At 44.1% G+C, this 13,129-nt stretch overlaps 1 protein-coding gene across 1 annotated transcript in view; it reads left to right on the top strand.

The window, feature by feature from the left end:
- COL6A5 (collagen type VI alpha 5 chain) overlaps positions 1-13,129 on the top strand; it is a 143,306-nt gene that overhangs the window by 68,252 nt on the left and 61,925 nt on the right. Inside the window, exons 8-14 of the mRNA XM_082684413.1 lie at positions 2,464-3,039; positions 5,373-5,704; positions 5,818-5,899; positions 8,558-8,700; positions 9,280-9,372; positions 10,909-10,962; positions 12,731-12,802. Of these exons, the coding sequence (XP_082540539.1) occupies positions 2,464-3,039; positions 5,373-5,704; positions 5,818-5,899; positions 8,558-8,700; positions 9,280-9,372; positions 10,909-10,962; positions 12,731-12,802 (1,352 nt within the window). The remainder of the gene's footprint in view (positions 1-2,463; positions 3,040-5,372; positions 5,705-5,817; positions 5,900-8,557; positions 8,701-9,279; positions 9,373-10,908; positions 10,963-12,730; positions 12,803-13,129) is intronic.

The following is a 13,129-nucleotide window of genomic DNA, read 5'->3' as shown; positions in this document are numbered from 1 at the left end:
AAATGCATTGGTTGAGCAAGATCTGAAAGTTGCCTTTCCATGACAGCATCCATTGAAGAGCTTATGGAAGAAGGCTTCAGAAATGTTCTTTGAGGTCTTGCTACCCTGTTGCCTTTTTCTTGGCAGAAGGGAACTCTACCTGGGATCATACTGACCTTACCCCATTTCAGAGCCTCTTGTGCTATTCCGTTAATGGTCTCAATGCAATCACTGAATACCAGTTGCAGGTCAGTCTCAGAGCTGCTTGGTTTCACAAATAGACTTCTGTCTTCAGACATCCAGGACAGTCTAAATGGGATTATAGACATTCTCTTGGGCCATTTGAAGTTGAAGTAGTCTGTGTGTTTTTCTAGATAGGGGCCATTAATACGGACAAAAGGATATGGGAGTTCAATATGGAGTAGTAGAGGCTGGTGGGTAGGAATAGGGAGGGAAGGGACGTAAGTGGATCCCATGAGATAGCAATGGGTTAGGGATGGCCACAGGCATCCCACTTGAGGAAAGTGTAAGATTTGCCATCTGGGCTCAAAGTGAGCAATGAATTCATTTCCTTGGTTTCAGATACTGAATGATGGTATTATCTTCAATAAAAATTGTGACTTTTCCCAAGGCAGCAGGACAGTTTCAATTCTGCCTGTTCTAGCCTGTCCCTGGACTCGAATCCTAAAATTTGGTCTTCTTGCCTTTTGTCTTGCCACCTTCTAGTCCATTCTGAGCACTGAGTGATCCTCTTAACGCACACTAGATTATGTCACTGCTTTGCTGACAGTTTATAGTTTCTGAATTCCTGAGTTCCATCTAGCCTTGTCCATATCGCCAACCTCATTTGTTGCCACTCCCCACTTTACAGTCTCTCCTGTCAATCTGAAATACCTCTGCATCTTTGTACACAGCATTCTACCCATCACGAAAACACCAGCCCATTTTCCCACACTGTATCTAGTATTTCACATTTCAGCCTTTGCCAATTTCCTGACCCAATACCTGACAGTGATCCCAGTGGGTATCCCTGATTCTGCACCTTCTATTTCTCCTGGTGGTAGCACCAAACACATATTTGCTATATTTTTGTCTGTAGCTATCACAAGACTGATTAACTTGGGCAGGCATAGCCTCCTGTTTATCACTGAGTCCCCACCAACTCTACTACATCACCAGGGACAGTCTTTTCCTTCAAAGATGGAGTCTGTTTTATTCTCATCTCCCATGCCTACCTTTTGGAGGCAGATACTGAGGCAGAATCTAGGATACATGGTGTTTATTAGGGATCCACAGCCTGTGAAGGAAAGTGGGAAAGCAGGATGGGCAGAAGAAGTTGCACAGTGAGGCATGCTCAACAAAGCTCCAAACCTGGTGAAGAGCTCTGGAGTGTATACTGCCTATCAGTGTTGTCCAGCATCAGACTAAGATGACTGGGTGGTTATGTCCCCTTCCCACTTAGACCCCAGATATGGGCTTCCCAAAAAGGTCATGGTCTTTTGCAAGACTTCTCTTTGCAGTGAGGCTAACCATGAAGGAGCTGACAGTCTGAGGCCCTCTGTTGACCACACTCCCACAACTGGCAGCAAATCCTTCCTTGAAGGTCTATCTGGGCAGATAACCCTTAGAAAGAATTGTGTGATAGAGGGCATTCTTTGTCTTCAACTACCTTTACTAATCACCTTCGTGTTGTCCCTATCCCAGCCATTGCATTTGATTGGAACTGAGGATAGAATATTATCCCTGTGTTTGGGACATTTCACCTTGGATTTCAGGGAGATGACTTTTTGCCCTCTTTATTAGCTATTAGCACTTGTCCCCTTGCATTTTAATATTTGGGTTATGATATTATAAAAAACAGCAGCAGAAAAAAATACTGGATTTAAAGATAAAAAGAATGACGTGGTCCAGGTACCCACTCCACTGCATAACAATTGTGTATTCTTAGGCAAGTTACTTAACCTCTGAATTCCATTTCTGTATCTATAAAATTAGATTAATTCCTTATAACATGATCATGAGTATTAAGTTACTGTATGCCAAAAACATTTTTTAAAATGGTAATTCTCAACACAAATGTAAACTGGTAGCATTAATAGTAACAGGAATACTAACCATAATACATGGGTACCATTACCTTGACTTCGGTGAACCTTCCAGTTTGAGTGTGTCGAAGGGATTTCTAGCCTTTGCAATTACTTTTTAATGAACTTATTCAATCTATTCAAGCTTCTTTCTCTAAGCAACTTTCACTGTCTTTTCAAATGAATCACATAAATATTAAAATTTGAAGCGAAGTCTATTATCTTTCTCCTTCCCACTGTTTTTCCTTCTTGAGGGCCAACCAATAATTCTCTCTTCTGTTGACTTATCTCAATTTGCTACTAATGTGGGGATTTAGTAAAGCAATTGAAGAATTTGAGGAAAAGGAAGATTTAGAATAATTCATGAGGAAAATAATTGTTTTGTTTTTCCCAATTGCAGCGTGTGATATTCAAGAAGCCGATATGGTTTTCTTTTTTGATGGCTCTGACATGGTTTCCCACTCAGAGTTTGTTACCATGACAACTTTTGTGTCAGACTTAATTGATAATTTTAACCTTCAGAACCAGAGAATAAAAATCGGCTTGGCTCAATTTGGGAGTGGCTTCCAGAAAATTATTGAGTTGAAAAACTCTCTGACAATACCGAAGCTGAAGACTCAAATTCAAACCATCACTAAGAGCAACGGGTTTCCGCGAATTGACCTGGCCCTTAAAAAAGTGAAAGTCATGTTCAATCCATCTTCTGGTGGGAGGAGAAATGCTGGTGTTCCTCAAACTTTGGTCGTCATCACATCCAGGGATCCCTACTACAATGTGGCTGATGAAGTGAAAGTCCTGAGAAACCTCGGAATTTGTGTCCTGGTTTGGGGCATAGGGGATGTTCATAAGGAGCAACTTCTGCCAATGACAGGAGATTCTAGAAAAATAATCACCCTCAAAGACTTTAATACATTAACGGATGTGGGTATAAAAAAAAGAATGGTTCGTGAAATCTGCCAGAGCTGTGGGACCACCAGTAAGTACTTCCCTTGTTCTGTGTTTTTTTTTTTAATTTATTTTTTATTTATTTTCAGCATAACAGTATTCATTATTTTTGCACCATACCCAGTGCTCCATGCAATCCGTGCCCTCTATAATACCCACCACCTGGTACCCCGACCTCCCACCTCCCGCCCCTTCAAAACCCTCAGATTGTTTTTCAGAGTCCATAGTCTCCCATGGTTCACCTCCCCTTCCAATTTCCCCCAACTTCCTTCTCCTTTCTATCTCCCCTTGTCCTCCATGCTATTTGTTATGCTCCACAAATAAGTGAAACCATATGATAATTGACTCTCTCTGCTTGACTTATTTCACTCAGCATAATCTCCTCCAGTCCCGTCCATGTTGCTACAAAAGTTGGGTATTCGTCCTTTCTGATGGAGGCATAATACTCCATAGTGTATATGGACCACATCTTCCTTATCCATTTGTCTGTTGAAGGGCATCTTGGTTCTTTCCACAGTTTGGCGACCATGGCCATTGCTGCTATAAATATTGGGGTACAGATGGCCCTTCTTTTCACTACATCTGTATCTTTGGGGTAAATACCCAGTAGTGCAATTGCAGGGTCATAGGGAAGTTCTATTTTTAATTTCTTGAGGAATCTCCACACTGTTCTCCAAAGAGGCTGCACCATCTTGCATGTTTGTTTTTGATTTAACTGCCGCCTTCCTGGGGCCTCATTTCCCCGAGATGTCCTGGCAGCTGGCTGTAGCTGAACATATTTTTTGAAGAGTGCTCAGTGAGAACAGACCTCTCCTCTGTTTCCAGGAAGCTTGGGATTAGCTAGCCTCCCTCAGAGGTGAGGAAAAAGGTGCAGAGGCTGGAGGAGGTCCTGGGTTGTGCCCTAAGGTCAGTCCTGACCCCTCACTGCAAGCCAGGCTTTGTGCCTCTCTTACCACCGAAAGTCAGTCTCCTAATTCTGCCTCCCTCCACTTGTGGCAGGCCTAGAATAATGCCTTGTGTCCCGTGGGAAGTAAGTGAAACAGACTTTGGCTAGTTGGCAGCTTTATTATTTTAACTTTGTCAAACCATCTTGTAAGGGACTCCATGTTCCTGTGTGTCTCTGTGTTGTGTGTCTGTTTGAACCTATGTGTGTGCATATTTTCTTCTGCTTTTAATGATGGCATTTGTATAATCATAACATAGTAAAGATTTGAATTTGCCCTTAGTGATTATTTGATTCCCAGAAGTCAAAAAACCAATGGCTGTAAAGGCCAGGAGGTAAGTGAGTCAAGAGGGGAGAAAGGGAAAGAAAGGAAGGGACAGCAATAAGCCATCTTATGGGGAGGTCACTATTTGCTTCAGGTGAGAGTCACCATGTAGGACTCAGGTTCTGTACATTTGGGCTGGGAGTTGAGAGGATGACATCTCAGGATATAACATTTTGTGTAATTTGTACAACATGCAGAAATTCCTCAGCGTGCTCTGGAGTCATGACTGAAGCCACTTCTTTCACAGATTGGGTTGGTCTTTCCAAGCTCTCCAGATGGTCTATGCCCCATTTGGGGTGCTCAGCTAGAAGCAGATTACAGTGGTGGAAAGGGCACTGGAATCCAAAAGCCAGGGTTCTTGCTCTGGTGCAGTAGTAACTTCCAGCCATCATGATTTCCTTAGTGATAAAATGAGCAATCAGGCAGGGTCAGAAGTGACCAAATGGCAACTTACAGCTGCATCGTATTGGTCCTGTCTGGTGTTGACAACTTGTTAAAATTAGTTGACAGCTTTTACAAACTGAAAATTGCACATGAAAAATGGAGATTTCAGGCTTTCCTTGGGAAAAAGAAAGGCAATCTGATTACACCAGACCCATCTCCTGCATGGCTACTCTCAGTGGGAACTGAGTAGTGAACAGACGGGGTTGTTATTCTCCTTCCGTTCTCTTTGCTCTCTGTCCATCTAACTCCTTTACATTATCCACCCGGCCTTTGCAACCATTTATGTTTGTGACATCTGGATTAAATAATCCCTAAGGATATTTCAAAACTTAAAATGTTATGATTATATGAATCATAATTTGTCATCATTAAAAGAAAAAATACGCATGTGTGCACACGCACATACACACACACACACACAACCAGCCACTGAAAATGAGGCTAAACCATGATTGGAACTTGAAATATTTGAAAGAGGAGAGAGAAAATACCTGTGTTGATCAAGCAGCCAATATCTTCCTTCTTGAACACTGGGTACTAGGGACCCTCCAGTCCTGATCCATGCCGTGACCACTCTCCTTTTTTCTGCCTGGTCTGCTCTTCCTTACTCTTGTCTACTCATTAATCTGGCCTCGTTTCTTTTGGTTTCCAGATTGCTTTATGGACATAGTGGTCGGGTTTGACATTTCCACTCACCTGCTGGGGCAGCCGTTGTTCTATGGCCACCCCCTGCTGGAATCCTACCTCCCAAGCATCTTAGAGGACATCACCTCCATCGGGAGGGTCAGCTGTGGGGCAGGCACAGAGGTGCAGGTGAACGTGGCCTTCAAGGTGAACAATATCACTGCCAAGTTCCAACTCTACCAGAGAGCAATATTTGACAGCCTGCGGCAAGTCAATGTCGATGGGCCAACTCATCTGAATGCACAGTTCCTGCAGTCGCTGTGGGAGACCTTTAATGATAGAGCTAAATCCCATGGACAGGTACTCTTGTCACATTCAGTCTCCCATCTCTGCATTCTTTCATTTGTTTCGTCCTCCCCAAATATATGTTTCATTTTCACATCATCCCATCCTCTACTTTTCTCTTCCTCTAGGTTCTACTCATCTTTTCAGATGGTCTTGGGGGTGAAAGCGAGATAATGCTTGAAGATCAATCAGACAGGCTCAGAGCAGCAGGTACAGAATTGCAAATTTAAGTGGTACAACACAGAATATGCTAATGAGTCCCTTTTTACTCAGGTGTGGTAGATCTTGGGATCTGTCTGGCCATTGGAAGCAGATGCTGTTGGTGCCTTCCCAAACCCCCTTGACCAGCCTGTATGCTTATCCCCCAGAAACTGCAAATGCCACAGCCATGTACATTTTACCTGTGACCTTCTACAGTCTTGTGGCCTTGGCTGACCTGAACCTTGGAGTAGGGGGTGGGTTTATACAATGTCCCACCTGGAAATGGAAGGGGGACAATCGATATAGGGATAGAAAACATAGCACCCTTCCTCAAGTGGGTCAACTCTGATACAGTTTATACACCAGAGTCCTTCATGAGTCATATCAAGGTGAAGACTTTACTGAGACACATTCTTGCTTACAACTTCCCCCTCCCCTTCCTCTACCTCTTTCTCCCTCAATAAACCATGTACACACAAATTCTTCTCTTAGATTATGGTTCCAGGGCTCTTGACCTAGGACACTCCCTACTGTTTCTGATTATCCATGTGAAAGCCACATTGATCTTGAAAAGCATTTCTTAGGAAATGCTGGGTCCCTAGTACCCAGCCCCTATCCCTCGTCCTAGTTTCACACCAAGCTGGAAGCTAACTGCAGAAGTTTTGAGAAGCTTATGCAGTGACATGAGGCTCCACTGATTGTCAGATGAGATGTATTGTTTGAGACTTTCTGGGTATAGACCCACATTGGTTTCTGGGGTTTAGTGTCCATGGGCAACCTCCCTAGAGGCCACAAAATTTCCTGCTTAATTGCTGGGTTGTTTTGTCCTCTTTTCCCACTGTTCTGAGTACATCACGTTCCTTAGTACAACCTCTGGTCCTTTATAGGATCTGGCTCCTCTCCCCACTCTTACCTTCCCTCACTCCCCACACTCGGCATCTCTGGCATACAGAGCCATCCCCTTCTTCCTTCAGCACACTTCCTGCCTCGGTCCCTCAGGCCCCCATCCCTGGCATACAACTTTCTTCTACCTAGAACTCTCCCAGTCCTTCTCCACTTTCTGTCTCTGGTTCTCTACCTCGACCAGCTTTCATTTGTCCTTCAGGATCAGTGCAGGTATCTCCCAGAAACCTTCCATGACTTTCTAAGACCAAGTTGGGAGCTTCTCCTTTAGGCCTTCAAAGCACCTTGCCATTCCTTCTCAGGACAATTACCACTTCTCAGAGCAGCCATCTGATTCCTGTCCACCTTTTCCATTGGACTGGACTTCTGTGAAGGGACAGAGTGTGTCTGTCCTACTCATCTTGTGTCCCTGGTATAGTGATTAATACACAATAAGCTGCTAGTAAGCAAATGTTTGTTTAATGCAAGGATAAGTGGAACAAATGGACTAGTGAGCAAATTAATGAGTGAGTGAATGAATGAATAAATGGAATCCTGGCTATGGTCAGGAGTTCACCCTGGGCTTTCTTCAGTTTCGCATGGCCTGGGCCCCCAGGGGTGTTGAGCCATGGAGATGACTTTGAGAACTATTCTTAATTTATATTCAGAAAACCTCTGAAGATGAACAATGCCCTATCTATCTACCTATCTATTTATTTTTATTAACATATACTGTATTATTTGTTTCAGGGGTACAGGTCTGTGAATCATCAGTCTTACACAATTCACAGTGTTCACCATAGCACATACCCTCCCTGGTGCCCATCCCCCAGCCACCTTATCCCTCCCACCCCCTTCCCTCAGTTTGTTTCCTGATATTAAGAGTCTCTTATGTTTTGGCTCCCTCTCTAGTTTCATCTTGTTTCATTTTTCCCTCCCTTCCCCTATGATCCTCTGTCTTTTTTCTCAAAGTCCTCCTATTAGTGAGATCATATGATAATTGTCTCTCTCTGATTGACTTAATTCACTTAAGTCAATCCATGTTGTTGCAAATGACAAGATTTTGTATTTTTAATGGCTGCATAGTATTCCATTGCGTGTGTGTGTGTGTGTGTGTGTATGTGTGTGTGTGTACCACAACTTCTTTATCCATTCATCTATTGATGGACAACTAGGCTCTTTCCATAGTTTGGCCACTTTGGACACTGTTGCTACAAATATTAGGGTGAAGGTGCCCCTTTGGATTACTACATTTGAATCTTTGGGGTAAATACCCAGTAGTACAATTGCTAGGTCATAGGGTAGCTCTATTCTTAACATCTTGAGGAACCTCCATACTGTTTTCCAGAGTGGCTGCACCAGCTTGCATTCCCACCAATGTAGGAGGGTTCCCCTTTCTTCACATTCTCGCCAACACCTGTCATTTCCTGACAGGTTAATTTTAGAAACCTGACTGGTGTGAGGTGGTATCTCACTGTGGTTTTGATTTGTAGTTCCCTGATAACAATGCTCTTTCTTAAAAATTGCTTTCAAATACCTAAGAATTGCATCTATCAAAACTTGGTGGTGAGGCGTTAAACACGGTTTTCTGCTATTGTTTTTCTGTTGGGTTTGAAGCCTAAACAAACAAGCAGGCCTGTTTGGTTCTTCATATGTCAAGAGTCCTGCTTCTTCCTATGTTTCCTTTTCCCTTTTCTGATTCTCTGAACATCACTTACCAAGTAGAAATACAACAGGCTTTCTTCTCTTTCACATGCAACTCCTTTGGTTTACATTACTGACTAGGACTTGATGCTCTGCTGGTGGTGTCCCTAAATACGACTGCCCACGATGAGTTTTCCAGCTTTGAATTTGGAAAGGGATTTGATTACAGGACTCACCTGACCATTGGCATGAGAGAGCTGGGCAAGATGCTGTCACAGTACCTGGTGAGTTGGGGAGCAGAAATGCAGTTATTCAAAAGGCCATCAGAATGAAATTGGAATTTTGTTGAGTATTTCTAGAGACCTCCTTGCTTGCCCCACTAACTAAAGTGCATGGCCTTTAGTAGATGAAAAAGTGTGAAAGACCAGAGCAGCAGCATTTTTGTTTTTGAGTGTCCTTCCCTCCTTTATCATCTCCCCAAATGAAGGCACGGGCATTAAAATCAACAACAACAACAACAAAAACAACCAGCCCCTAGTCACATAGAAAAGCTCCCAGCAGTTTATGCTGCAGTCTGTCAAGGATGAGCCAAGCAGTCTTGTGCAAACTTGGTCTGTGGCCATCTGTGGGGCAGGTGCCGTTTCTATAGAGAGATCATTTTCGGGGAGAGGGGATGCTGTGTTGTAGTTGCTAGCTCAGTGTCCGGTCCTCAGTATGAAGCTAAAGAGCCCCACTGATCCTCTGCAGCCCCTCCCCCACAGAGAGAGAATAGCTGTGTAGGTGGTGCCTTAGGATCTCTGAATACAGTTCTTAATGCCGAGAAGTTCCTGACCATTGTTGCTCACTCAAGTTTGCTTTTCTAGGGAAACATTGCAGAGAAGACTTGCTGCTGCACATTGTGCAAGTGTTTGGGGGATCCAGGTCCTCGTGGATCCCGAGGACTGCAAGCCACGAAGGTGCCATTCAGTTGTGAAACTATTTTATCCAGTGTGCCTTGATTTGGTGGGTGGGACTGAGGCCACGCATTGCACTTTGCTGTCTTCACTCAATGCCGATGTAATTGCTTCAGACATTTATTTCATGCGACTTCTGAGGTGTAGGAGGCCAGTTTTGAAAAGGCTCATTTTGGATACTGCTGTTACGAATAACTCCCATTTTTCCTCCATATCCTTCATGACGTTGCTCCTTGGTTTTGCCATTTGTACTTTTGCACCTTTGCAGCTTTGAACAGTTTGAGGAGTGCAAGAGGTGTTGGAGACCGTGGGGAAGGCTGTAGTTCATCAGCAATGAGTGAAATTGAACCACAAAAAGAGCAAGGCATTGCAGATTAACAGCCCTTTAAAAAACGAATTCTAGAAGATCCATTACACAATAGCGTAAATAAATATGTCACAGTGTCTTTGCTAATGGAATGCTCTAAGGTGATGAGGATGAATGAACCACAGGTACATACACAACATGAATAAGTGTTATAAATACAGTAATGGTCAAAAAAAAAAAAAAAAGCAAGATGCAGAAGAAAACATGTAGTATGATTCCATTTATAAAAAGTTTGAAAGCAAGCAAAACTAACCAATCATGTCTAGGGATGAATAATTCAGTAGTGAAGTATAAAAAAAAGCCAAGAGTGTGTCCCCTGGGGTGTCGGTGGGAGTGCTTGGCATTGGCTGGGGTTGGAGGAGAGCGGCGAGCTGCGTCCTGTTGCTTGGCCATGGTGGTGGCTACATGGACATTCACTTTATAATAATTAAACCATGCCTTTAGATTTTTTTTTATTTTATGCACTTTTTCAAATGCAGTTTGATATCATAAGTAAAGGAGTCTTTTTTTTTTTTTTAAAGAGAGTAAATACTTACTAATAAGTTCTGCACTGCCTATCCATGGATACGTGATCTTGGCCATTTTACTGAGTTACAGTGCTTTGTTCAGCAAAGTTTCCTCTCCCCTCACTTGGCTCTGGTTAGTCTTAGAGTTAACATTCCGAGAGCACAGCACAGGTGTACTGAGCAGAAAGTCGGGACCTTTGTTTTACGGTGAGTAAAGCAAAGCCCTGTTGAAATCTTTGCCATAAATAAGCCACAGGGCAGTTAAACCCCATGTGGCAGAGGAAGTGATGATCGCCACTGAAATATATGTAACCTCACTGGGAGAAGTGCTTCTTTTTCCTTGAGCTCTCAGAAAAGCAAAAGGAAATAAAATGATCTCTCTGGAAATGTGATCGATTTGCCTTCTATGAGGCAAATCAGTTGTAGTGGCTACAGCTGCCTACCACACAGCCTCTTGGGCGTAGGAACCCCCCAGACACCCTAAGCTGCAAAGTCATCTCCACAGGTCAGACTCCAGCAGGAGTCTGGGCTTGTCAGATTCTCCCCCAGACTCACAGCCACCCCTGGAGACACTGTGACCAAGTTGAAAGGAGGCAATTGTCTAATGATTTCATAAGTTCAGATTGAAGGAAGCTGACCAAAATATATTTTTCTCTTTCCTCCTAGGGTTTTGCAGGTCTGAAAGGCAGCAGAGGACACAGGGGAGACGACGGAGACCCTGTAAGTTTTTCTGACCCTCCCCCGCAACACAAGCAATGATTTTCTTTTGCATGGACAGCTTTATGTTCCTACAGAAAGGGTTTGTTTATATGGGGTGTTTTGGTGGATTTGGAAGAAAATGGGTTTCTCCTTCACCCCTTTTTGGGGTCTGGATCATGAACACTCACCAAATCCACTTTTGCAGGAAAGGAGGGAGCAGGCTTGCCTACATGTTGCCAGGCATGTTTTTTATCAGTGGCAGGGAAGAGGGCATGGTCCTGTCTCCCCTGTGCAGGGCGCAATAGGGCTGACTACTAGTGAGGAGCTGTCTTCAGACCTGGAGCTCAGTGCTTAGTGCACGGGAAGGCACGGCTTCATGGGTCCATGTAACACAGAGGTTTTCTAATGTCAGTCTTTGTTTGACCCTTAAACCAGAACTCTCACATGGTTCATCAGTCAAATTATGAGGATAGATTGGAAGGAACTGAAATACTTGAATGGCTCTTTTTGGGGTTGGGAAAGTTCAGGAAGCATCCAGCCTGCATCTCCATCCCCTTAGAATCGAGCTAGCTCTCCACCAGGGCAGCAATATTTAAAACAAAATTATATCATGCCTGGGCAGGTATAATTAAAAGCATAAGCTCAGTTAAACAGCCAAAGGCTGACCTAGACATGAAACCCTAGCAAGACATTTAACTTCCTCTCAGTCTCCTGATCTACAGACAGATAACATTCCTCTAAGACTCTAGTGTTGACCTAGTTTACAAAATGACCACAAAGGGGAGTGCCCTAACCCACCTACCCCATACCTGCAGAAGGGTCTTAGAGCCCACCGATGCAGCGTAGAGGACTCTGAGTGTGAGTGTCTGGCCACAAGCCCTCATCTGGCTGACAGTCCTGTCAACAGGAGGTCACAGTGTTTAGCATCTCTCAGTGTCCTGTGACCATGAATGAGGCCTCCTGCTTTCCTGGGAGTAACCTCCAGAATAAAGAAAGCAAAGCAGGGGGAAGGAAGATCCCTTCTCACCTAAACTACCAGGGAGGAAATAACCAAGCTCTTTGCTAAACAACTATTTATCCAAACAGCAAATCCTAAGCACCCACTTTACAGCCGGATCTGACTGAGCCATGCGCAAGGGACATAATTGGGTAGAGAGAGTAGGGTGATTCCTGTCTTCAAGGAGCACCACATTTCTTTTCTCTGGAAATTCATTTTACTCTAGAATTTTCCTGTGTTTAAATATTTCCTGGGAGAAACAGGATTGATGGTAGATGCTCACACCATTAACCTTGAGCACTCTTCCCTCAGTGGACGGTCTGACTTTGGGACTCTTTCCCCTGGTGGTCCTTTCCATGAGCACTTGCACTTCCCATCTTTCCCATTCATCAACAGCTTCTACTCAGCTCCGGTCCCCCGGGACCAGCTGGCTTCAGAACCACCAGCTGTGCTGGCTTCTCCAGGGCAGCGCTGGGATCTCGGCTACCACGCTGGGGCCAACGTGTATTACTGGAGCCTTTGAAAGGGGGCTGGAATGTGAAGCAACTTCCGAACATTTGGCTGTGCCGTCTGCTGAGGACAGTGAAGCCATGGGACTCCGTGTGATCTTGGGTCTGTAAGGAGGCCCGGAAGGTTGATGGGGAAGATGTGTTGAATAGAGGGGAGAGCCAGAGGTGAAGGAATGCATTTGCAGAAGGAAGAGCTTCACTTCTAAAGGGCAAACTGCTGGCAACTTCTGACAAAAGAGTCACTGTGGTGACTTGACTTACCTGTTTGGCTGCCTTTTCTTAGGGAAGACGAGGAGAATCTGGACCCCCAGGAGATAAAGGGATTGCAGGATGTCCAGGGGAGCATGGTCAAAAGGTGAGGTTCTGCTAGAAATGTGATTTTGAATTCCCTACAACATGATCTGCTGTCTCTTCTTCTCTCCCTCCCTTTCTCTCTTCCATGCCCCCCATTGCCGTTCTCCAATTACATATCTATGTCTTCACCTGTGGACTAATTCAACTTCTTAGAAATCTCAATGAGTTCAGAGCCTTCATTCAATCTCTCTATCGGTTTGTGCTTAGAGAGCCAGAAGCAATTAAAGAAACACAATTGCTTCTTTAGGGAGGCAGCCGCTGCCTGCTCCAACAGTCTGTGAATCCAACTGCTGTCGGTCTTTGATGTGTCAGTGAGAGAGAATTTGTC

The sequence above is a fragment of the Mustela nivalis genome (assembly GCF_964662115.1).
Source record: "Mustela nivalis genome assembly, chromosome: 1".
NCBI classification, from domain to species: Eukaryota; Metazoa; Chordata; class Mammalia; order Carnivora; family Mustelidae; genus Mustela; species Mustela nivalis.
The sequence above is the reverse complement of the archived record's forward strand: the minus strand, read 5'-3'. Positions and strand labels throughout refer to the sequence as shown.